Source organism: Haliotis cracherodii, unplaced genomic scaffold, assembly GCF_022045235.1.
Source record: "Haliotis cracherodii isolate W230 unplaced genomic scaffold, xgHalCrac1.p SCAF_16, whole genome shotgun sequence".
In the NCBI taxonomy this organism is placed as follows: Eukaryota; Metazoa; Mollusca; class Gastropoda; order Lepetellida; family Haliotidae; genus Haliotis; species Haliotis cracherodii.
In genome coordinates, this window is record NW_027266271.1 from 18,237,418 (window position 1) to 18,264,796 (window position 27,379).

The window sequence follows — 27,379 nt, forward strand, 5'->3', positions numbered from 1 at the left end:
AACCTTTCCTCCATTAATAAGCTGGCATAATATTGTTCAGAGCGGAGTTAGACAAAACACACAGACGCATTACTGCATCTAGTGGGGTAACCTAGTGGTTAAAGCGTTCGCTCTTCACGCCGAAGACCCGGGATGGATTCCAAACATGGGTACAATGTTCGAAGTCCATTTCTGGCGTCCCCTGCCGTGCTATTGCTGGGTTATTGCCAAAAGCGGCGTACAACACACGTTCTCTCACTCCTGTAAAAATGGCTCATATAACTGTTCGTTTTTTTCATGCACTTTATTCGGAATTTTTGCAGGATGCTAGTCAATGGATACAGTTCACGTAGTTCACACTGGATACAAATTCATAGGATGACCGTCCCAGCAGTGCGTCTGTCCATCACACTGTATGATGGTGTACGAGTTTTTGTACCACCTGATGGGTGTGACCTAGAGCTTCGCTTGTGACCATCGTCTTGGGCGCTCCATGTTTCATCGACTCCTGAACGTCGGGGGACAAGAAGATGTCATGGACGTGTGGACCTGGAGGGGTCCTGGTTGCGACGCCGGTTCTCAGGTGTAGCGTTTTCTGGATAAAACAATGGCGTTTACAAATATAACACCATTCTTCATAATTATTCAAAATGGTACAGTTAAGATATTATCAAAGTTACTGCAAATGAATGTCATTCTTCTTCTAGAAGGATACAGGGTGGCCCAGTCGTCTTAGGCCACGCAATTCAGAATTGTGACCCTGGGACACACCAGAAACCTATGATAGTGGGTTCGAATCCCGGTTCGATACGGTTATGTTTCCAGGTTTGTTAGTGCCATACCTGTCCTCGCGGGTCTCACCAAAGTGGTAAACGTCTGAGACCTGCAACAATTCGGACTTTCCTCCAACATTAAGCTGACGCGGCGTAATATAACTGGAATACTGTTCAAACCGGCGTTAAACCAAACTCATACACTCACGTTTCTTGGAGATTAATATGGGATTTCCTTATACAAAGCCTGAATGTGAGAGAGTGAAAAAGTATGGTTTTACTCCGATTTTAGCAATATTCCAGCGATATCACGTTGAGGTAACACCAACATTGTACCCATGTTGGGAATCGAACCCGGGCCTTTGATATCACGAGCGAACGCTTTAACCACAAGGCTACCCTACCGCCACTCAGTGTGAGTGAGTTTTTAACATGATTTCGGTTACAGCACGGCTTGTCAGCTTCACGTGGGAGGAAAGCCCGTAGGTCTTTCCACTTATACTTGGTGAAACCCAGGGTGTCGTGTCGTGTCGTGTCGTGTCGTGTCGTGTCGTGTCGTGTCGTGTCGTGTGATTTATCGAGGATCATAGTCAAGATAGCGGATCCTGGTTCTAGTAAGGGACGCAACTCTGCACGTTGAATTGCAGCTCCTCAGACGACTGAACGAGCCGAGATCCATAAACGGTATCACGTGGTATTTAAGTTCGATTTTCATCTAAACGACTCTTTTTATAACTTATGCTGATGCAAGAATTCCAAACAGCTTACACCATCACCTGTATCCGAAAGCTCCTATATTCTACAACACCTGCATGATGCATTATCGTTGTAAACATTTTGGGCAATATTTGAAGTAATGTTATCTGACCTCAGAGGATTGAGTGCCGTTGCTGGAGTCGGCGAGGGTTAGAGGATGCTGAAAAAGTCCCTTGTACTTTTGTATGTCCATTATCATGTCCTTGAGAGCGTCAAGCTCCTTCCACACACCAGAACCCTCCATATGGGCTGGCACGATGTGGTACCGCATCCTGAGTTTCCCTACCCCCGGGATATTGGGAAGGACGATCCTAGTGCCTGAAGCCGCCACCCGCTGCACATTCCCGTGTTTGTCCAGCACCCCAACATAGCTCTTGGTGGTGTCAGCAGGATCCTTGGCCACTTCTTTGCCCGTGAACATCCCAACAGGCGTGTGGTAGAAGTTGGCATAGCTGGAACCGTTGTATGCCGTCTCGGGCGTTGGGCCTCCCGACCTCTTGGGGTCTTTAGCCTGTGTCCCCCTTTTCCAGAACTTTATTTCGAATGGGTAGGGCATACGAGTAACGCCGGGTCCACGACTGGCACGTCTAAACATAAAACAGGAACCATAAGTATCTAGACCTTAAAAAGTGAAGGTTTTGTTCCGCATAAAACAATATTCCCACCATATTATGACAGGGCACACCAAGAATAGGATTTCACCGTTGTGCCTAAAACAACTGGGCCAAACCATCCTTAAGATCCTGGATAGAAAAGGTCTTCACAACCCATGCCTGCCGTAAGAGGCGACTAACGGGATCGGGTGGTCAGGCTCGCTGACTTTGATGATGCATGTCATCGCATTCCAATTGCGTGGATCGATGATCATGATGTCCATCGCTGGATTGTCTGGTCCAGACTCGATTATTTACAGATCGTCGTCATGTAGCTGGAATATTGCTGAGTGCGGCGTTAAACACCAAGCAAGCAAACAAGCAGAATCCAAGTCTTTGATAGGCATTTAAAAGAGAGTGAGTGAGTGAGTGAGTGCGTGAGTGCGTTTGTTTGTTTGTGTGTGTGTTTGTGTGTGTGTTATTCTAGCCATGGGTTTTACACACTGTACCCATGTGGGGAATCGACCAGGCACAATGATGTGTACAATTTCGGAAATGCCAAACCTCGTGTTTGGAGACAGGGTCCACAGCACATTGCGTGGTAGTTGTCTTTGCCGGGAAAAGGCTTGTCGCCCCTGAGAATCAATTTGTCTGACACTATGACTTGCGTGTCATCTTTCTTCTTACTGGTCTAAAATCTTTTAGTTCATGACTTCATTCAACCGCCTCCGTTGTCTTGTGGATAGAGCGTCTGCCGGAAGAGTGAAAGGTTAATTGGTGGTTCGATCCCCGAGGATACCAAACGACGTCAATGAAGAATTGCCCTTCACTTTGTGTGAGTTCATTGGAGTATGAACCTTCATAGAGTGAGGGCCAAACTGTACGAACGTCGGAGCTTGCGACAATGTTTTGCCCTCACTCTATGAAGGTTCATACTCCAATGAACTCACACAAAGTGAAGGTCAATTCTTATAATTTTTTTATCACAATTTCTTACCCCAAAGGATGTAGGCCAAGATCTAAAAACAATTTTATTTAGTACGTGTGACTTCATGTTTACACTGACAGCCATACAACAACCAGCTACATCGCGGAGTAAAATAGTTCCTCAAAAAAAGAGGTGACATGGGCGTATGGATGCACAACATGCTCTTCAGAAACATCTTACGCAGCACATGTGTTCAAATCATATCCTCATTAGATGAGAAAGGTCTGTAAAGAACTACCTCAGTAAGTCAGTCACAATGACAGCGCGTCAAAATACAAGACGTCAAAATGGCCGACACGATAAACGTGACCGGAGAGATTTCCGAAGTTGTTAATGAACCTGTGGCGGTTACATGTGTTAGTCATCAATGATCAACTGGCCGATCATTGAAAGGTGAATAAAGATGCGTCAAACAGACACTAAGGTAAATTCATAGATTGCTAGAGACGGTCAATGTCAGCATAGGCACGGATCGAGTCGATACTACGATAGTTTAGATGTGCATTTCTTCGTTTATTCATTAAGATAGGCCGTAGCGAGGATATTCGTGAACAATCATGCAGTCACGCTCTCTGGCATTTCTCAATGTAAACTGAAACGCTGAGACCTAGAATAAAGGTTCTAAATGATCAGAAAGAACACTTATGCATGTTTTCGTGCTGGGGATTTCCCAGGGGTTTCCCCATGAATGTGGAAGTAGTCCGTCAGTGTTTACGTCATTTCAAGAACACGGCCTCGTGAAAAACGTATGATATACACTTAAGAACGTCAATTTCGCGGTCATGTGACCGACCTCTCGTCCAATGGAAAAGCCGTATATCTTGTAAACTTCAAATTAAAAAAATATAATATGATACTTGTTGTTTCCCTGTCTGGCGCTCCGCATTATAGGGAAACGATAAGGACTAGTAGGATAGGAGTCAGTATACTGTCTCTGAGTCGGGTATCCACGTTAAACTGCGCCATGGTATCTCACTAGTACTATAAATCACACACACACACACACACACACACACACACACACACACACACACACGTACACGCCTCCGCACATGCATGTCGCTGTATAAGTGCAATAACCTTGAACCACCATATTTATTCATTCAGTAAGGTAAACATTGTTTTTGCTTAATGTGAAATTCAAAAGAAGGCAAACTTTGCAACCACTTTGTAATCTGGCTTCAGTGTTTCAGAACATTACGGACAGAATTTAAAGACATTTTAATAAAGGATAAAATACCACGTTAACGATGACTATCGAACAAAGACCTTGTGAGAGTGTCAAAGACGTTAATATACTCAAATCACCTGTTCAGGGATTGTTTTCTTAGACAGCACTTCCGGTGGTACTTCAGGGAACGGTACGTCCTCACTGAGCTGATATAGTGAAGAATTCGTGGCGGACCTGCGCAGTTTGTAATCGTTGTGCCTCGTTCTGAAGTCAATGCTATTCATAACCATGTTGACTTCCCCCATTCCAACGGTGCTGTCATAGTTGGAATGGTCGTGTGCGGCAGTAGCACCCCTTCAAGGAGAGACAATCAGTACAGTTTAGCGTTTATGCAGATCTAAAGGAAATAATAGTGCGTTGCGTAGCTCAGCAGATTTACGCAATGTGTGAAGACTGGTCTTTACTATTATACCTCCAAATTAGTTCTTATGGGTTAAAAAGTCAACAATAATAACTTTACGACTCCTTATTTAATCATTAACAGAAAGACACTGTAGACAACAGCACGAAAGCAGAGGCATTGTTCGGTGCAATAATGCACCACAAGCCTTGACCATCAGTCAATCGGGGTGGTAGGGTAGCCTAGTGGTTAAAGCGTTCGTTCGTCACTACGAAGACCCGGGTTCGATTCCTGACATGGATACAATGTGTGAAGCCCATTTCTGGTGTCCCCCGCCGTGATATTGCTGGAATATTTCTAAAAGTGGCGTAAAATCAAACTTACTCACTCACCCATCAGTCAATCAATAAACAGAAGTCCATGGTCAATTTTAAATTAGTTTTATGGAAACAGAACGTACTTGGATAGCTAATCAAAGATGGGTGGATGAGTTGGGTTTAACGCCGCTTTTAACAGTATTCCAGATATATCGCCTAATCATAAGAACATAGATTCATCTGCAATTTATATAGTCAGTGTTAAGGTGACAATCCTCCTCCATTATCCAGTGTAATATATCAGAGACCATTCTATAATATTAAACCCATTACACCTGAGCGAGAGAACTTTTGTGCTCAGTCAAAGGACCGATGGAGTTGGTGACGTCACTTCCGGAACGCAACTATGATGACAAATTGGTTTTTTATTTAAATAGAACGCAAACATATAATAACCATGAAAACAGACGATGGGAGACAACCAATGTTTGAAGCGAGGAGACGAAAGACGAATTTGATGATTTAAAAAACAATACGTACAAATAGCACAGTGATATCATTCGAAGAAATGATTTGTATGAATTGTTTACAAACACGCCAGCTGATGAAATATGGGTATGATCAGAAATATTTATCTGTAAACCTACAGTGCAATCCCATTATGATTATGGGTCAACCAGTGTATGTATTCAGTAATAAGGGGTAAAAGGAGAGTCTCTTCCAAAGAATAAAGAGCTGACTCACCTGAAGGTATGTCTCTGAACAGTGGGGTCTCTTACCGTCATGGCACTATCTGTCTGACTGACCTACCTGAAGGTGTGTCTCTGGACAGAGGGGTCTCGTATCGTCATGGCACTATCTGTCTGACTGACTCATCGGAAGGTGTGTCTCTGAACAGTGGGGTCTCGTACTGTCATGGCACTATCTGTCTGACTGACTCATCTGAAGGTGTGTGTCTGAATCAAAGGCCCTTTTATCGTCATGGCACTATCTGTCTGACTGACCCATCTGAAGGTGTGTGTCTGAATCAAAGGCCTTTTTATCGTCATGGCACTATCTGTCTGACTGACCCATCTGAAGGTGTGTGTCTGAATCAAAGGCCCTTGTATCGTCATGGCACTATCTGTCTGACTGACCCATCTGAAGGTGTGTGTCTGAATCAAAGGCCCTTGTATCGTCATGGCACTATCTGTCTGACTGACCCATCTGAAGGTGTGTGTCGGAATAAAAGACCCTTGTATCGTCATGGCACTATCTTTCTGTAACTATCTGACTCACCTGAATGTGTGTGTCTCAGAATAATAAGGCCTTGTGCCGTCATGGTATTGTCTGATTTGTTTGATGCCAGACTGCCCGTCAGATCGGATTCTTTCCTCCGCTTTTAGCAATATTCCAGCAATATCACGGCGGTGCCGGGGACACCAGAAAAGGGCTTCACACACTGTACCCATGTCGGGAATTGAACCCGAGCGCTTTAACCACTAGGCTCCCGACCGCCCCTTTGTTGAAGAGTATATACATTCAAGAATCTCAGGAATTTGAAAATGTTTTAACTCACACACGACCACAACACTAATTTCGAAATACTGCGATAACAATTTAAACATATATACCATCTATCACGAGTTGTATATCTGGTAAGATAAGGTATGCGATTTAGAAGCGCCAAAATAGAACCATCAACTATTCACTATCGAAAAATGATAACTCATTTTGATAACCTGAACTGTAAAGAGTTGTGAGTCTTGCAGGTGCTAATAACGGCGATAATATATACAGACCGGATAGGAATGTAAAAGCAACTGCTGTTTATCTCTCAAATGGGCGCCTTTAGATAGAAGAACGCTATATAAGAACGTACAGTTTGGCTAGAGGTGTTGGCACAGCGATTCAGCTATGGTAAGTACAGGCGGCCAAACATTGTATACTCATATAGGATTCGAACCCCGATCATCTGGGTGACGAGTTGACGCTTAAACTACTCGGTTACCCAAATAGAGTGAGTGAGTTGTGTTTGGCGTGACTTTGAACAGTATTGCAGTTATATCACTAAGAGTCAGCGTAATGGGAGGAACGGCTAAAGTGATGCAAGTTCATGCAGTCAGTTGATGCAGCTGCGGGAACAATATCTCTGTGGTGCTCCGTGTAAACAATTTTGATGTTGGCATGTTACACAGACCTACGGGCTGTCACATACTGTTTTCCTAATAAAACCAAATCCGCAACTGCATTGCTCTTCACGTGCTCCCGCAAAGCGCATGCGTCGTGACCTTAAGACAAATGCAGATCCACTTCCTGAGACACTTGCCTTCAAATACGAGTACAGTATGTGTGTGTGTGTGTGTGTGTGTGTGTGTGAGATGGGTTTTACGCCGCTTTTAACAGTATACCAGCTATATCACGGCGTGTCAGCTTAATGTGAGAGGAAAGCCCTAAGTGATGCAAGTCTCAGACGTTTACCACTTCGGTGAAATCCACGAGCACGGGTATGGTGCTGAAAACCTAGAAACATAATCGGGGCGAACCGGGATTTGAACCCACAATCATAGGTTTCTGGCGTGCCCAGGGGACGCAACTCTGCACAGCGGCACCTTAGACGACTGGGCCACCCGTGCCTCCACGAGTACAGTAAACTACGTTTATAACGAACACGCTTATAACGATTTTCCGGATAAAACGAACTGTTTCTTGGTCTCGTCCTTCTTGTGTATATATGTTGTACATATGCTTATACTGAACTACGGTTATAACAAAGTGAAATTAGTAGTCCCTTTGAGTTCGTTATAACCGTAGTTGACTGTACTTGTATTTTACCGCTTGGACGAAACCAACAGACACTACATGTATTCCAGAGAAACCAAGACTCAAGTCGTGTCTGATTAATGTGGGTGAAATCCTAAAGTAGCGCAGGTTGTACAAGTTGACTGCGATCATAGTACCAGTGACAAACCAAAGATAATCAACCAGGGCGACGCAAACTTCAAAATGTACAGAATAGCATCATGTACTAAAACAATGCGATGACCTCAACTAATTGTTTATTTAAATATCATTATTAATTACATGTACCCAGATGCTTCTCTGTTGGTTCACTGGTTGTTCTTGAAGGAGACAATCATAGGCAAACTCCTTTAAATCCTATCTTTTACTCCGATACGCCCCCTCCCTGCTTTAATATCTGAGGTTACCTCCATTGTAAGTCGGGGCGGTCGAGAAGCCTGGTGGTTAAAGCGTTCGCTCGTCACGCCGAAGACCCGGGTTCGATTCCCGACATGGATACAATGCTTGAAGCCCATTTCTGATGTCGCCCGCCATGATATTGCTGGAATATTGCTGAAAGCAGGCGTAAAACCATACTCACTCCGTTTGGAGTCTCGGTACGAGTGAGCGACACATTCAAACTAGTACATCCAATTTAATATATGTATCCTGAAAACGAAGCAAAATACTAAATAAATAATAAAGTAGAAAGTCTACCATCCCTTTATATTGTTTTGGATATTTTATACATCCTGTCGTTTCTGAGCGCCATGGCACCCTTTAGGGAGTGCCATCGAAGGAATATTTGTCTTCTTTGTGGGTTTTCTGTCGTAAATTTCTTGATCTATGTGGTTAAAAATGTCAAAATAGTGATTGGCGATCAAAGTTCACCTGATTCGACCTTCTGTGGATCTGATTTTTATGAGATTAGATATGAAGGCTAAGGGCATTGTGTGAGGAAATTACAAAGTCATGATCCATGTTTCCAGATCCGCTACGCCAGTTTCGCCTTGTTGGTCTTGATTGGGTATGCGTGTGGGTCTGTGCGCCACCCCCCCACCACCACACCCTTCCCACATGTGGACCTCCAGGGCAGGATTGATAAGTTCCACGTCCGGCTGGAGGATATCATGCGCCAGATGATGATGCAGCAGTTGTACGTGGAGGAAAGAATCCGATCTGACGGGCAGTCTGGCATCAAACAGATCAGACAATACCATGACGGCTCAAGACCCTATTATTCTGAGACGCACACATATGGGTGAGTCAGTCAGAAAGATGGTGCCACGATGGTACAAGACCTTATCATGCTGAGACACACCTTCATGGTAGGTCAGTCAGAAAGATGGTGCCACGATGGTACAAGACCTTATTATGCTGAGACACATTTTCATGGTAGGTCAGTCAGAAAGATGGTGCCACGATGGTACAAGACCTTATTATGCTGAGACACACCTTCATGGTAGGTTAGTCAGAAAGATGGTGCCACGATGGTACAAGACCTTATCATGCTGAGAAGACACCTTCATGATAGGTCAGTCAGAAAGATGGTGCCACGATGGTACAAGACGTTATTATGCTGAGACACACCTTCATGGTAGATCAGTCAGAAAGATGGTGCCACGATGGTACAAGACGTTATTATGCTGAGACACACCTTCATGGTAGATCAGTCAGAAAGATGGTGCCACGATGGTACAAGACCTTATTATGCTGAGACACACCTTCATGGTAGGTTAGTCAGAAAGATGGTGCCACGATGGTACAAGACCTTATTATGCTGAGACACACCTTCAAGGTAGGTCCGTGAGAAAGGTAGTCTGATGACGGTACGAGGCCCTATCATGCTGAGACGCGCCATCAGGTGGGTCAATGAGAAAGAAAGTGCCATGATGGTACAATACCCTGTTATTCTAAGAAACACCTTCAGGTTTGTCAGTCAGAAAGATGGTGCCTTGACGGCACGGATCTGTCTACATTGGAAGAGCCTCCGGATCCCCTTTTGACCCTTTGTTATTTACGGAAGAGACACAGGTAATACAAATACTGCTCGTCCCATCTTAAGGAATAATGGGATTCCAAATTCCAATGATTCAGTGGTATTTGAATGGCTGACCAGGCAATGATTGAAAAAGCAGTTATTTTTGTAAACTTATTTATTTATAAGAACTGACTTGGATGTATAATAGTATAAACTGGTCTTCGCGCTTTTACTTAAATCCACTAGGCTAAGCGGATTTTCGCAGCTGGACATACTGGTGTTTACCCTCACACCTCCGTGAACGGTAAATATATTGAAGTCAATTCTTGATACTAAAGGAGTGGGTCTCTCTCTTTAAAGGGGTGTGTGCTCTATCCACAACCATGCCAACTATGATCGCACCGTTGGAATGGGCGAAGTAAACATGGTCATCAACGGCGTTGACTTCAGAACTAGGCACAACGACTACAAACTGCGCATGCCAAGCACGAATTCTTCAATGTTTCAAGCCATGATGGACATTCCGTTCCCTGGTGTACCACCGGAAGTGACGGCCAAGAAAACACTCGTAGAACAGGTATGTGCCTTCAGAATATTTACTTATTTGACATTGTTAACGGAGTATATTATCTTTCATTTAAATTTCATTAAATCCTCTTCGTTACATACTGACACACTGAAGCCAGCTTACAAACTGCAGTGATTGCAAAGTTTGCCCTATTTTATTTTCAAATGGAGCAAAATAATTGTTTTTCATGTTCTCTCTGAATGAATGAATGAATGAATGAATGAATGAGTGAATGAATGAATGAATGAATGAATGAATGAATGAATGAATGAATGGTCATCTAGGAGTCAATGTATTGTGTCAGAGTCGAGTATTCATGTTTAGATCTCACATCAGGACCCTCGGTAATTATATATGAGCAACCATCAACGAAGGGGTAAGATGACTCACAATCAGCCACGAATAGAATAATTCGTATTGTAGTAATATAAACGGTCTGCCCGATGACCACCATTCGTTACCTAAATAGTTTCTCGGGCATCAATGGAGCAGTGATATAATTCTTGATTTCACCGCATACCGCATCCCTCCAAATGGGTATAAAAAGTATCCATGAAGAAATAAGGTATTCAAAGGTTAGTTTAATATAGAAAGAAGGTATGCATCAGGATATCAAGCAACATTTCACATAAAACAGGTGTTTAATGTAACAGTCACGTGAACGAGTGAAACTAGTGAAACCAGTTCCAATATGGTTTCTTCTCAATGCTGGCCGAGATGACCTGCGGGATTGAGGTGAGCCATGTGCTATGAACTCGTCTGTTTCAACACTTGCCTTGCCTTTGCAAGTGTTTGTGACGGGTGCCACAGAGGGGCAGGATAGCAAAGATCTGATATTATCACTGTTTGATACACGACATGCACACTTGTTTTTGATGTGGTCGGAGTCGTGCAGCAGCCTCTACGTTTAGCGGAGATTTCTTTTGACAATAGAAATGTTACTTTTATCTATTCCACTATCGTCTTACACAGGTGGCGGAAATGAGACAATGGTTCCGAGCTTGGAAGGACCAGGACCATAGCACTCGAGACTACAGGAAGTACTTTAAACCCGTCCTGTGTTACATGGAGGCAGCATGGACCCTGGACACCACCCACTTCTCCGAGCCCTTCAGCAGCGACCGACACGCCATCGATGCATCCAGCTGGCAGGATCTTCAGGATAAGGTCAGGTTCACATCCTACTCCGGGAGCAAGCACGTCAATGAGAACTTCGCCTATCTCCCCACCACAATCATGGAAGTGGTAAACGGTACTCCAGAGTTCGCCCAGTGGAACTACCGTATTCTGTGTCATCCACTGAAGAAAGACATTCCCGTGAAGTACTTCCATGTCGCAGATGACCTCTCTGCACGATTTCCTCATGGTCAGACCATGGATGTGTTCAGTGAAAGTCGGTCGGCACGATTTGCTCTCTACGCTGAGGATGGGTAAGTAAGTGCATGTCGCTTGAATGTCCATATATTTTCTAAAAACGTTATGCCTATTTTGTTTTATGTTCTCACTTTCACGACCCTCCCTTAAAGTAGTAAAGCCTACACAAGCTTGCTTGTAAACTATTTTGAGTCTTCAGTAGATTTCACTCCTTTCGCGTTCTAAATCAAAGGAAGTAGCCCTTTCAAGGAATTTTCTGTCCGGCCAATTTTGTTTGTATATTTGGATATTTTTTAGAAACTTTTTATTGTTGCATGTTTGTCATATTTATTAAACGTTGGAGAAAAGAAAGAACAATGTCGCCTGTTTTAATAACCCTTCATTGATTTCCTCTCTAGAATGGAATTACTATCATGATGATATGGTTAATATAAAAATCAAAGCAAAAATATAAATGGTTTATGTAGCTAGAGGCCACAACGCTACTATTAACACTGATAATATGTTATAATTACAATCCCTGAATTATCATTAGAACAGTGCAGTGACGAATTATGAGTTAGTGAGTTTGTTTAAGACCGCTTTGGACAATATTTTAGTTATATTATGACGTCTCAGATTTCTGTTGCAATACCAGAGAGCAAAGCTACAGTGCCGAATGATAAAATCGGTGCAAATCTGCCAACGAGCCATTGAGCAGCTTATTGAAGCACGTATAAATGACGTATCTCTGCACAACTTGTGACGCCACAGGCTATACGACGTAATGTATGTCTTGGGTCAACAGTGTACATCTTCCCGAGGCAAGGGAGTTAACTGACTGTAAAAGGCTGTAATTTCTGGGCTATTACAATTATGTCCTCTCTATGCCCCGCTTATTCACCAATCAGATTCCACTTAACATGTCACTTGCATTTGCTTCAAACAAAATGGCGGCGCCCATTGAAGACGATCTGGTCCATAATCAAACCAATCGACCGAAATCTGCACCTCACTTTCCGAACCGGTTGTCGATTTGGTTACACGATTTTGTTTGGACTATGCAGATACTCGTAAGTTCAGCCAAAATATTACTCCATAATTCCAACCTAGTTCGGCAAGGGTGGGAAGGTGATAGTGTAAGGCCAGTATGATTTATGCTTCCGCTTTAAAAATCTCTGTATACTTTTTAAGAATGTGTGTATGTCATCAATCTTTCTACATCTTCTATCAGCGAGAAGACCTACTCTCTCATTGACGAATTGATGAGTGAAATTCCCGGCAAGGACAACTACGTCGCTAATCTGAAGGAGGACGTGTTCGGCGAGCTACTGTACGACGCCTCAAAGACAGACGATACACCCCTTAACACAGGTATGTTCCCCTGACCTGTTACTATTGCTTCAAGTTATATTTTCTTTCACATTTCTTCTCTTTGAAAGTGTCAAAGATTGTAATTGGGACCAATAAGGAAATACTGGTTTTCAGCGAACCATTTGCGCCCCTCGTGGTTTATTCTCATTGCAGTGTTTTATTGGACGATAAACAATTCCCACTCGTCGTGCACTTTTTAAATATTACGATCGGGTTAGCACAAAATGGGATTTTGGGAATCGAATCCTGATCTTGTTTGTGACGAGCGAACACATTAACCCCCAGGCTACCTCTATGCTCAAAATGGATCACACATTATTTCCATGTTGGGAAACTTAATCTGATCTTCTGTGTGTAGAGCGAACACTTTGACCGAAAAAAATGGACAAAACCTATTCCATAGTCTCTACTGAAAACAGTGTCGATTGCACGATTCCGACTATATCATAAGCATGTGTTAATAAATCACTTTCAAATAGACTAGTGCTGACTAGTGATGCTATTTCATGCTTTACAGAACGGTACAATTCTGTCTCAAATAAATGTGGTGTTATTATGAGCACGGATATAAAGGGTATATATCACCTTATGGTCATAGAGACCAGAGTGACACTTTGAAGTCACCGGTGTTTCCAGGTTAATATGAATATCCGCGCTGAAAGTGGAACGCTGATATAACTTGTGATTTGATTTGTGACGTCAAACTCAAGTGCAATTCGCAGATAATGTCTCAATCGAGAAGGATCCTATTTTAAAAAAATAACTGTCCGCAGGCCAATAACTTGTGGTCACAATGCAGTATCATGTGACTATAAACAAACAAGGCTGGTGCCTAGCTATAATAAGAGTCTGCATCACAAACATATTGTTATCCTAGGCAAAGCTATGCAATGAATGAGCTAAGGCAACTCGTATTATATTACTTGACTTTCATTTACCTTCTGCTATTCATAGGAGTAACAACGGGAGTACTCGGTGTGCGTACGTAAAGGTGATTGTAAGGGCGCTTCCAGTGAAAGCGAATTTGGCACTCCTTGTGATATAATCTTAAATTGCTTGCCATTATCTATATTTCTCTAGGTTACTACCACCGGTGGTACAAGGTGGGGAAAAGCGGATCTCCAAAAGAGGTCGCGCATCGTGGTTTCTCCGATAGGAACCTGTGGGTGGCGCAGACCACCCAGCCCCGCATAGCCCCAATGACTGTGGAGCAATGCACACTGGACCCTGTCTCACAAAACAAGGTTTGGCAATTCTAAAATTTTAAACGATGCTTAACATGGATACAAATATGTTTAGTACTAACCGACAATTCACCATAACCCGAATTCTTTGTTTTTCCTGAATTGACTTGTACTTTGTGCATTTTTAAGAAGTAGAAATGTGTGTCCGGTTGTAACAATGTTCGTTTCTCGCGCCGAATCCCAGGTTCGACCCCCTACATAGGTACAACGTGGTGATCACATTCTTGTTGTGCCCCTCTGTGGGTGTGCTGTTTTAAGCGGCGTAAATCTAACTCACTGATTCACATTTTAAGGCCCAGGGAATATCGGTTTTTGTTATATGTTTAGACGTGCCAGTCCTGGACCCGGCGCTACACGTACGCCGTACCCCTAGAGGTGATCTACTTGAGCCCCTTATACAGCTGGAACCCATACGACCTGGAGAACAGGCCAAGAGGATCCCAGGTTTCCGAAATCCAAAGGGTGGGAGGCCAGACGAACGACACGGCATTCAACGGTACTGGCTTCAAGACCTTCTACCGCACACCTCCTGAAATGTTCATGGGCAAGGAAGTGGAAAGGGATCCTGCTGACACCACCAAGAGCGCTGTTGGGGTGCTGGACAAACACGGGAAGGTGCAGCTAGCAGAGGCTTCGGGCACCAGGATCTTCCTTCCCAATATCCCGGGGGTAGGGACTCTGAGGATGCGGTACCCCATCGTGCCTGTCCATGGAGAGGGTTCTGGCGTGTGGAAGGAGCTTGACGCCCTCAAAGACATGGTGATGGACATGGAAAAGTACAAGGGACTCTTTGAGAATCCTCCAACCCTCTCCGGCTCCAGCAACGTCACTGACTCCGCTGAGGTCAGAAAACGTTACCTTCATTAAATTTTGCCAATTATTTTTACATGCAGGTGAGGTAGAATTTTGGTGCATGTAGATGCAGGTGGAGGTGATGGTGTAGATGGTGCATGCTAATGTAGCTTCTCCACTTGTATCAAACCGGGGACCACCTCCGTGCTGTAGTGGATAGAGCGTCTGCCCGGAGAGCAGAAGGTCGGTGGTTCCTGGTTAAATGGAAACCCTGCCCGGCACCCGGCACCCGGTACTAACGGGGTGAAACAAGGACTGGTCGGCTCGGAGTCAGTATACTTTGTCTGAGTGGGGTATTCATGTTAAAAGTAAGGCATGGTATCTCAGTAGGCTAATGACGAGAGATACCATCTTTTAATGTCTTCTGGTTAATCTGTGACGGGGATCGAACCCCGGACTCTCCGCTCTCTAGTGGACGCTCTACCACTAGACGACGGATCCGGTGTTAGGAATATGAAGACCCGTTATTGGCTGAATTTACGGGTCTCACTTGCATCAACAGAAGTTATCAAAAGTTTCAGTCGTTTAATTTTGAACTTAAATACCATTTGATGTTGTTTAGACACCAAGGGTCGTCAGGTCGTCCAAGTTGCTGCATTTCGTTGTGCAGAGCTGCGTCACTTAGTAGAACCAGGATCAGCCACCTTGACTATGATCCTTGGTAACGCACACAATACGACACGACACCCTGGGTTCCAGTAAATATGAAAGTGGTAAACGTCCAGACTTACCTCGGGCTTTCCTCCCACGCGAAGCTGACTCACTCAAACCCATGCTTTGTGAAAGGAAATCGTATATCACTCTCATAGAAACATGGGTGAGTGAGTTTGCTTTAAAGCCGCTTTGAACAGTGTTACAGTTAAACATGGCTAATCAGCTTTATGTGTGTAGAAAGCCCGAAGTGATGCAGGTCTTAGACGTTTACCGCTTCGGTGAAACCACATGCCTGGCCATGGAGCAGACAGACCTAGATAAACAACCGTGTCGAACCGGAATTCTAAGCAACTATTATAGGTTTCTGGTGTGTCCAAGGGACGCAACTCTGCCCTGCGATTTGGGGCGCTTTAAACGACTGGGCCACCCGTGACCCACTCCTAGAAGAAGAATGACACTCATTTGCTGTCACTTTGATAACATCTTAACTGTAACAGTTTGAATATCACGGATGGTGTAATATTTTTGACGTCATTGTATTATCCAGATGACGTTACACCTGAGAACCGGCGTCGCAACCAAGAATCCACCAGGTCCACACGTCCATGACATCTTCTTGTCCCACGACGTTCAGGATAAATTGAAATCTGGAGGTCACGCAACGATGTTCACAGGCGAAGCTCTAGGTCACTCCCATCAGGTGCTGCTTGGCTACCGCAACGCGTACACTATCATGCAGTGTGACGGACAACCGCAATGCTGGGACGGCCATCCTACCACTTTGTATCCAGTAGACTAGCCTCCTGATGAGGTTCTGAATAAAGTGCATGCAAATACTAACAGTTGTGTAGGAGACATTTATACAGGAGTGAGTGAGTATGGTTTTTTTACCCGCTTTTGGTGATATTCCAGCAATATCACGGCGGGACGCCAGAAATGGGGTTCACACGATCATACAGCAATGCGTCGTACATCCGATTGTAGTTGCTGGCGACTATTAACGTCATAGGAACTCGGGATTAGCTGATATTGTAGTTGTCAGGGTGAGTATGGTTTTACGCCGCTTTTAGCAATATTCCAGCAATACCACGGCTGGGGACACCAGAAATGGGCTTCACAAATTGTACCTATGTTGGGAATCGAACCTGGGCCTTCTTTGTGACGTGAGAATGCTCGCTTTAACCTTTGTCAGAAATTGCATCAGTGCGACTGACTGTGTGTTTGGTCTAACTCCGCTTTGAAGATTTTTTACTTGTTTCATGGCGTGCAAGCAGACATGTTTTATCAATATTGGCCAATTGGGGATATAAAGACATGATCATAGGATCCTGAAATTACTGAGGGAGTGAACTCTGCGCAGACGCTTACACGTTTACTGTTTACAAAGACCGCCTTCGTGGTTTTGTAAACAGAAGTCTCCCCAGAGAGCGGAGGGTCCGGGGTTCGATCCCCGGCCGCGTCATACCACAATACGTTAAAACATGGTACTTGTTGTACCCTGCATCTTGCTTGAAATATAAAAAACGGCGTCCGGACTAGTACAAACACACACACACAGTCAGAATAGCGCCACGGTACTGTAGTTCACCTGGAGATGTAGACAACAGTTTCAAACATTCACATGTTAAATATGTGTATGTAGCAGGTTGTGTGGTTTCTTTCTTCTAAAGCTGAGCAATAATGGAACAAGTACTCGGATGAAACTGGTATTCAAAATGAGAGACCCAGTATTGCCTCGGGGCTGATCGTTCTCAGTTTGGGGGCTTAACTCTTTGTCTTTATACACGCTTCTTATACTGTATCCATGGTATAAATAATAATATTCCCTTTTCATTTTTGCTGAACATAATTGAGTGAGTTTGGTTTATGGCCGCTTTGATCAGTAGTTTTCTTGTGACACCATTGCGTGTTAGTGTGCGAACAGGGGTATGGTGCTGATAAAACATGGAATATTATCACGACGAAACTGGAATTCGGCCTCGTGGTGTTCGAGCCCATTCCTCTCGTATACCCCGTAACTGACACCATGTAACTCATAATCCAGTGATTGATATTATGAGCAACGTCAAGCCTATAGGCATCAGCCCGGTGACACTTATTTAACCAAGTCACTGAGTCTGACCTCCCCATCCATTAAGTCGCCTTACTGCAAGCAAAGGTTACTAGTGACCTTTCATGACCTTCCACTGGGGTTACCTTGCCTAAGAATGACTAGCAAAGCATCACACAATATACGACTATATTATCACATACTACATATCATACACACCCATATACCAGGAGAGAGGCTACAAATGATTATATCATCTATCATATATATTCCTGTATCAGATGACAGCCTCCGTGGTCTAGTGGTAGAGCGTCCGCCCGGAGAGCGGAAGGTCGGGGGTTCGGACGTTAAAAGATGGTACTTGTCGGTAACCTGGCATTAAGGGGCTAAAACAAGGACTGGTCGGCTCGGCGTCAGTATGCTGTGTCTGAGTGGGGCATTCATGTTAAAGTGCGGCATGGTATCTAAGTGGGCTAGCACTATAAATCGGCATCAGTCCGGACCAGTGCAAGCAGCCCTACACACTTGCATGCACGTCGCTATATAAGTATCTTGGAGGCGACGTTAAACCCGCGACGTGATGGACCCGTAACAGGCGATTATGCTTGTCCTAAAAGGCGACTAACGGAGTCGGATGGTCAGGCTCGTTGACTTGGTTGATGCATGTCATCGTTTCCCAATTGCATGGAGCGATGCTCAAGACGTCAATCACTGGATTGTCTGGTCCAGCATCGATTATTTACAGAGCGCCGTCACATAGCTGGAATATTTCTTAGTGCGGCGTTAAACACAAAACAAACAAAAAATCCATAGACTATGGTATTTTTGAGTGACCTACTTCAATTGTAGCCAGCATAACCCCAAAATATCCTCATAAAAAGGAAACAAATATATTGTTATTTAACCTTTTTTGTTAATACCCTGTGCAGATAAGGAGTCCATGTGTTCCCCAAAAGAACACTTTGTGAAGACCCTGATAAAAGTACCATCTCAACCCGTGTCAATCCGCCACGTGTACACTACATTCTGGAGGGACTGTTGTGTACAAACCCATGAGGCATATCACTAATTGAGGGTGCCTACCTCCCTATCGTGTCCCCGAATGTTCTAAAATTGGTCAAAGCATCCCATTTACTATCACCTTGTACACTAATACAAGTTACTAAAGATGGTAACTGTTCATATGGTATAAGATTTTTCACTGACAGAAAAATGCAATAAATACAATAATTTGGGTCCAGTTGTCTTCAAATTATCTGTCGATATTTTTTGCGATCATATGCATCTAGTAAGTGGTATTTTTAGATAGCACTGAAGTTGTATGCTTTTGAATATGTGAAAACGACACGGTAAATGTGTTACAAATATGCATCTCACGTAGCAAATACGTACCACACAGCTGCATCGTGAGGATTCAATAAGCAAATGAATTGAAATGTCATAGTGAGGGGGGCGATCGGGTAGCCTTGTGGTTAAGGCGTTCGCTCGTCACGCGGAAGACCCGGGTTCGATTCCCGACATGGGTAAAATGTGTGAAGCCCATTTCTGGTGACCCCGCCGTGATATTGCTGGAATACTACTAAAAGCGGAGTAAAACCATACTCACTAACTCACTCATAGTGAGGTACGATCTTACAAATTCACTTATAAGGACATATCCCTCTTTTAAGAATGCATGTCATTCCAGCATATACTACCGTATTCGTGAGGGTTTCAGATGTGTACATTTCAGAAAGTTAAAAAGGCTGTTACCATTTAGAAACTCGAGAAAAGCCATAGAATGATAACTATAGGTTTCTTATAGTATTATTCAGATAGTATAGATCCTGAACATCAACCAACATTTTAAACAGTATGCATATTATTGTATCGTTCACGGTGACTTTTTCAGATCTGGCAAGGCGATGTCAGACTGTGCATTTCCTTTGTAAACACAAACAAGTTCTGCAACAAACTACCAGTATTTGTCCACCTACAATTAAAATTCATCACCGTGAATTTACCTGTGAATTGACTATTTAATATTCTGAGGCTGGCTGAGGATTATATGTATGTTTAATTAGTGGTGTGAGTATGGTTTTACGCCGCTTTTAGCAAATTCCAGCAATATCACAGCGGGGGACACCAGAAATGGGCTTCACACATTGTACCCATGTCGGGAATCGAACCCGGGTCTTCGGCGTGACGAGTGAACGTTTTAACCACTGGGCTACCCGACCGCGACGTATATGTTTATGAAAACATACTTAAATGAATCATGTCCTTAAAACAAACATATTTGTTCCGCACGCAACAGTAGTCATTAGATCTTAGGAGAAGGTTCAAAACATAACCCCATGCATATAAACTTGCGGGGGAGTGTACCCACGCATTTAGTATGCTTAAAATTTGACATCATATACACAACTTGTACATTATTATCCCTATATCCATTATTAAAATAAGACCTGATTCAATGAAGTGCTTCGATGAAGTCAGGGTTAACAAATGTCAACGTGCACGGGAAACTTCAATGGTAAAGTGGATCTCCTCACTAAATGTTTACTTATTACTTCAGTACGTCACTAACGTGGTTGCTGCACACTAACGAGCCAATGTTGACAATATGACGCTGATATATTGTTGAACCATTGACCTAAATGCAAATGTTTGTCAATATGGTATTCTTCCATTTACCTATGAAAGAACAGTTAGGAGCGAAAAATAGGATAAATCTAAAATGAAATCTGTCATCTATAAACATCATTTACGATTATTTCACACGTTAGAAAATACACGAGAATCATGGCAGGATTTACACTCTTCTGTCATATATGTTCATAGCACCCGTGAAGATCCGGGCTAGAGGCAACCCTAGAAGTCTTCAGCAGCCCATGCTTGCCGTAAGAGGCGACTATGCTTGCCGTCATAGGCGACTAACGGGATCGGGTGGTCAGGCACGCATGTCGTCGTTTTCCAATTGCGTGGATCGGTGCTCATGATGTCAATCACTGGATTGTCTGGTCCAGGTTCGATTATTTACAGACCGTCGTCATATAGCTGGAATAAAGCTGGAACTAAGCGTGCCCAATAGACAATTGATTGAGCTGCGTTATAAATGCAGATGATATGTACATTTCAAACGTTGGTCATATGCCCTCTGATGACACGTTAATTTCCTAAAACGCATCAATTTGGAAAATACAGTCCCTTCGTGTGGTGATTTATCCTTGGTTTGTCAGCGCCATGTCCGTGCCTTTCGGCTTCACCAAATTGAAATGTCTTGTTCAGAAGGTGTTCTCGGACAGGTTACCGGGACATCTTTCGAACGCACAAACTTCGCAGGGTCGACCGAACGTAACCTACTTCGAGGAATTCGTATGTTTCCTTGGCGGGTAGAATGTAACACGTGACTTCTTGAACGTGGCAGGTGAGATTTAGGGCTGATAGGAGCAGGACGCATCGCGAGATGCTCCTACTCATAGCTTGCGTGTTTTCAGAGCCCTACTAGGGTTATACTTCCAAGTGCATGCTTCCATACCAGGGAAGTTCAATTTGTAAATAATGTGTTTATTATAAATATCTTGTGGGTTTATTAAAAGGGTTGAATTTCCGTTTTCAGTTATAGTTTTCATTTGAGGGGTTTCTTCTCCTCATGTCTGCTTCAAATGACTTGCACAACCTTTCCTCCATTAATAAGCTGGCATAATATTGTTCAGAGCGGAGTTAGACAAAACACACAGTCAGACGCATTATTGCATCTTGTGACCCTGCCGGGCAGTGGGGTAGCCTCGTGGTTAAAGCGTTCGTTCTTCACGCCGAAGACCCGGGTTGGATTTCCAACATGGGTACAATGTTCGAAGTCCTTTTCTGGCGTCCCCTGCCGTGCTATTGCTGGGATATTGCCAAAAGCGGCGTACAACACACATTCTCTCACTCCTGTAAAAATGGCTCATATAACTGTTAGTTTTTTTCATGCACTTTATTCGGAATTTTTGCAGGATGCTAGTCAATGGATACAGTTCACGTAGTTCACACTGGATACAAATTCATAGGATGACCGTCCCAGCAGTGCGTCTGTCCATCACACTGTATGATGGTGTACGAGTTTTTGTAGCTTAGTACCACCTCATGGGTGTGACCTAGAGCTTCGCCAGTGACCATCGTCTTGCGCGCTCCATGTTTCATCGACTCCTGAACGTCGGGGGACAAGAAGATGTCATGGACGTGTGGACCTGGAGGGGTCCTGGTTGCGACGCCGGTTCTCATGTGTAGCGTTTTCTGGATAAAACAATGGCGTTTACAAATATAACACCATTCTTGATAATTATTCAAAATGGTACAGTTAAGATATTATCAAAGTTACTGCAAATGAATGTCATTCTTCTTCTAGAAGGACACAGGGTGGCCCAGTTGTCTTAGGCCACGCAATTCAGAATTGCGACCCTGGGACACACCAGAAACCTATGAAAGTGGGTTCGAATCCCGGTTCGATACGGTTATGTTTCCAGGTTTGTCAGTGCCATACCTGTCGTCACGGGTCTCACCAAAGTGGTAAACGTCTGAGACCTGCAACAATTCGGACTTTCCTCCAACATTAAGCTGACGCGGCGTAATATAACTGGAATACTGTTCAAACCGGCGTTAAACCAAACTCATACACTCACGTTTCTTGAGATTAATATGGGATTTCCTTTTACAAAGCCTGAATGTAAGAGAGTGAAAAAGTATGGTTTTACTCCGATTTTAGCAATATTCCAGCGATATCACGTTGAGGTAACACCAACATTGTACCCATGTTGGGAATCGAACCCGGGCCTTTGATATCACGAGCGAACGCTTTAACCACAAGGCTACCCTACCGCCACTCAGTGTGAGTGAGTTTTGAACATGATTTCAGTTACAGCACGGCTTGTCAGCTTCACGTGGGAGGAAAGCCCGTAGGTCTTTCCACTTATACTTGGTGAAACCCAGGGTGTCGTGTCGTGTCGTGTCGTGTCGTGTCGTGTCGTGTCGTGTCGTGTCGTGTCGTGTGATTTATCGAGGATCATAGTCAAGATAGCGGATCCTGGTTCTAGTAAGGGACGCAACTCTGCACGTTGAATTGCAGCTCCTCGGACGACTGAACGAGCCGAAACCCATAAACGGTATCACGTGGTATTTAAGTTCGATTTTCATCTAAACGACTCTTTTTATAACTTATGCTGATGCCAGAATTCCAAACAGCTTACACCATCACCTGTATCCGAAAGCTCCTATATTCTACAAGACCTGTATGATGCATTATCGTTGTAAACATTTTGGGCAATATTTGAGGTAATGTTATCTGACCTCAGAGGATTGAGTGCCGTTGCTGGAGTCGGCGAGGGTTGGAGGATGCTGAAAAAGTCCCTTGTACTTTTGTATGTCCATTATCATGTCCTTGAGAGCGTCAAGCTCCTTCCACACACCAGAACCCTCCATATGGACTGGCACGATGTGGTACCGCATCCTGAGTTTCCCTACCCCCGGGATATTGGGAAGGACGATCCTAGTGCCTGAAGCCGCCACCCGCTGCACATTCCCGTGTTTGTCCAGCACCCCAACATAGCTCTTGGTGGTGTCAGCAGGATCCTTGGCCACTTCTTTGCCCGTGAACATCCCAACAGGCGTGTGGTAGAAGTTGGCATAGCTGGAACCGTTGTATGCCGTCTCGGGCGTTGGGCCTCCCGACCTTTTGGGGTCTTTAGCCTGTGTCCCCCTTTTCCAGAACTTTATTTCGAATGGGTTCCAGGTGAACAACGGGGTAGTATAGATCACCTCGAGGGGTAGGGCGTACGAGTAACGCCGGGTCCACGACTGGCATGTCTAAACATAAAACAGAAACCATAAGTATCTAGACCTTAAAAAGTGAACATTTTGTTCCGCATAAAACAATATTCCCACCATATTATGACAGGGCACACCAAGAATAGGATTTCACCGTTGTGCCTAAAACAACTGGGCCAAACCATCCTTAAGATCCTGGATAGAAAAGGTCTTCACAACCCATGCCTGCCGTAAGAGGCGACTAACGGGATCGGGTGGTCAGGCTCGCTGACTTTGATGATGCATGTCATCGCATTCCAATTGCGTGGATCGATGCTCATGATGTCCATCACTGAATTGTCTGGTCCAGACTCGATTATTTACAGACCGTCGTCATGTAGCTGGAATATTGCTGAGTGCGGCGTTAAACAACAAGCAAGCAAACCAACAGAATCCAGGTCTTTGATAGGCATTTAAAAGTGAGTGAGTGAGTTAGTGAGTGCGTGAGTGCGTTTGTTTGTTTGTGCGTTTGTGCGTGTGTGCTTGTGCGTGTGTGTTTTTGTGCGTGCGTGTTTGTTTGTGTGTGTGTGTGTGGGGGGGGGGGGGGGGGGGGGATCGACCAGGCACAATGATATGTACAATTTCGGAAATGCCAAACCTCGTGTTTGGAGACAGGGTCCACAGCACATTGCTTCACCGTCATGGGGGCTATCATGGGCTGGCTGGTCTGTGCCACCCACAGGTTCCGGTCGGAGAAGCCACGATGCAGCACCTGTTGTTTAGATCCACTTTTCCCCACCTTGTACCATCGGTGGTAGTAAGCTAGAGAAATGCAGATAATAGTAAACAATCAAATTATACACACGGAGTGACACAATAACTAGAAGTGCCCATAAAATCACCTTTGCGTACGAATACCGAGCACTCCCGTTATTACTCTTATTAATATAGCGGAAAGTATGTACAAATCAAATAATCCAATACCCACTGTCTCAGCTCTTCCACGACTTAAAGGGTAGACTGACATTTAGTAATAGAAATAAAGTTATCTTATCAACAAAATATATCCTTACAAATTGAAATGGTACCATTAACAATCCTTAATTTTAAATTTCCACTGCTTATTTCTGTCTAGACTGACATTCAGTCCCAGAAATAACGTTATCTTATTTAAAGATACATCTTTCCAAATTCAAATGGAGCCGTGAACAGTCCTTACTTGAAGAGCTTTCAGCTTTCTACTGTCTAGGTCCTAGATTTGTTTTTTGTTTTTTTAACAGTTACGTGATACTACTTTGGGTCAAGCACGGGTACAGAAGTATGGCCTGACTGCTGACCACATATTACTGACCTGCATGGGAACATACCTGTGTTAAGGGGTGTATCGTCTGTCTTTGAGGCGTCGTACAGTAGCTCGCCGAACACGTCCTCCGTCAGATGGGCGTGGTAGTTGTCTTTGCCGGGAACTTCGCTCATCAATTCGTCCATGAGAGAGTAGGTATCCTGGCTGGTAGACAAACAAACCATGGATATAGACTGAGTGAGTGAGTAAAATTATTATTTATCTTTCAGGTCACGATAAGGATAGTCAGTTCTCTTTTGTTTGTTCTTTCTTTCCTCAAAAGTTTTATAAATGAGACAAAAGTCTCTTTAAGTAAAGATTGCCAGATTGAAACAAACTTGATATTTACGGACTTTTTTAGCCAGAAAGGGTTACTTCCCTTGATTAAGAAAGCGAAAGGAGCTGTATTTACTGAAAAGTCAAATTAGTTTATTGTTTACAAGCTTATGAAGCGTTACTACTTGAAAGAGGGTCGTGAAAAAAGAATATTAAACAACATAAGGACAACTTTTGTAGAGAAAAAAATGGACTTGTCTCTTAACATCAGGGACCGGACCATTCAAGCAGCAAGAACTTACCCATCCTCATCGTAGAGGGAAAATCGTGCTGATCGATCTAGAAAGAACTCATCCATGGTCTGGCCATGAGCAAATCTTACAGAAAGGTCATCTTGGAGATGGAGGTGCTTCAAGGGAAGGTCTCTCTTCAGTGGATGACAGAGAATACGGTAGTTCCACTGGGCGAACTCTGGAGTGCCGTTCACAACATCCATGATTTTGGTGGGGAGAAAGGCGAAGTTTTCCATGACGTTCTTGGTCCCGGAGAAGGATGTGAACCTGATCTTGTCCTGAAGGTCGTGCCAGCTGGTAGCGTCGATGGCGTGTCGGTCGCTGTGGAAGGGCTCTCTGAAGTGGGTGGTGTCCATCGTCCATGCTGCTTCCATGTAACACAGGAGCGGTTTAAAGTACTTCCTGTAGTCCCGAACGCTGTGGTCCTGGTCCTTAAAGGCTCGGAACCATTCTCTCATTTCCGCCACCTGAGATAGACCATAATAGGACAATACAAGCGACAGAACCATTTCAATCTTAACTATAAAAACCGCCTAGAGGTAGAGCGTCCCCGCGTCATACCAAAATACGTTAAAAGATGGTACTTATTGTTACCCTGTCTGGCGCTCGGCATTAAGAAGCTTAAACAAGGACAGGTCGACTCGGAGTCAGTATACTGTGTCTGGGATATTCATGATAAACTGCGGCATGGTATCTCAGTGTGCTAGCACTATAAATTGGCATCAGTCCGGACTAAACAGTCTAGGACGAGACGTTAAACCCAATTTCACCTCACCTTAACTAAAAAACAATTAATATATTGGACCTTTTCTCAAATTTGGAGCCTTCACTTCTCCAGTATATTTCTGGCCTGTCTGGCTTTTATGTGACAATGGCTACTACTTCTAATTGCAAAATAAACATTAATGATATCAGAAGGGCGAAAAGGGTTCAATGCATTAATTGTAAAAACTAAATCACTACGGGTTTGTGTTAGTTTAGTTGGGGTCCCTAATTCAGGTCCATTTTCCCAAATTTGTTGGGCCATTTTCACTGAAATTTGGAGCCATTTTCTGCAATTGTTTGGGCCATGTTTTTTAAACTCAAGAAAACTCCCCAAAACGCAGAACCAACCGCACGACTCCGACCACACCACAAGCATGTATGTATGAATCGGCATTAGTTAAATTACCATCATAAAATATAATATTAAGGGGTGAAACAGCGATGATACAAGGTGTTTGCGAAAAGGTGCGCGTATCCTGTCGGTGGCACCTATCACAAACAGCTGCAAGACAAGTCAAGCGTTTAAACAGAAGAAATCAAACTCCGCGGCTCCCCTCAATCCCGCAGGTCATCTCGGCCAGCATTGCGAGGAATCCATATTGAAACTGGTTTCACTAGTTTCACTCGTTCAAGTGACTATTACATAGCACAACGTTTATGTGAAATGTTGCTCTATATCAAACTGCATACCTTATTTCTCTATTTACCTAACCTTTGTATACTTTATTCTTCGTTTTTCTCACTTTTCGATATACGAACTATATGCGTAATAATGCGGTATGCGTTATGCGGTATGTGGTGAAATAATGCAATATGTCTCTGCTCCCTTGCTGCTCGAGGCATTATGTAGGTAACGGAATATGCCGAGTGGACCCGAATAGTGGTCATCTGGCAGGCAGTTATATGACTATAAGATTCTATTAATAGCAATCAGAATTCCAGGTCGGAAAAGGTCGGAAAAGGTCGGAAAAGGCTTGTCGCCCCTGAGAATCAACTTGTCTGACACTATGACTTGCGAATCATCTTTCTTCTTACTGGTCTAATATCTTAGTTCATGACTTCATTCAACCGCCTCCGTTGTCTAGTGGATAGAGCGTCTGCCGGAAGAGTGAAAGGTTAATTGG

The 27,379-nt window shown here is 43.8% G+C and overlaps 1 protein-coding gene and 1 pseudogene across 1 annotated transcript; one reads left to right on the forward strand and one right to left on the reverse strand.

Moving 5' to 3' along the window:
• Nucleotides 1–268: 268 nt before the first annotated feature.
• The window catches only part of LOC139463904 (uncharacterized), a 32,285-nt pseudogene continuing 5,174 nt past the window's right edge, over nt 269–27,379 (reverse strand).
• Nucleotides 6,778–16,603, forward strand: LOC139463902 (uncharacterized). Its single transcript, XM_071245321.1, has 8 exons — nt 6,778–6,876; nt 8,727–8,998; nt 10,079–10,295; nt 11,259–11,716; nt 12,874–13,013; nt 14,094–14,257; nt 14,585–15,100; nt 16,311–16,603. The coding sequence occupies exons 1-8, from the start codon at nt 6,874–6,876 to the stop codon at nt 16,560–16,562; spliced, it is 2,022 nt and encodes a 673-aa protein (XP_071101422.1). The 5' UTR covers nt 6,778–6,873; the 3' UTR covers nt 16,563–16,603.

What these genes read in the sequence shown, in the direction of transcription:
- LOC139463902 (XM_071245321.1), top strand. An exon ending in TCTGAGACGCACACATATGG is followed by an intron (nt 8,999 to 10,078) that starts GTGAGTCAGTCA and finishes CTCTCTTTAAAG; the next exon opens with GGGTGTGTGCTCTATCCACA. An exon ending in ACCCTGTCTCACAAAACAAG is followed by an intron (nt 14,258 to 14,584) that starts GTTTGGCAATTC and finishes TTATATGTTTAG; the next exon opens with ACGTGCCAGTCCTGGACCCG.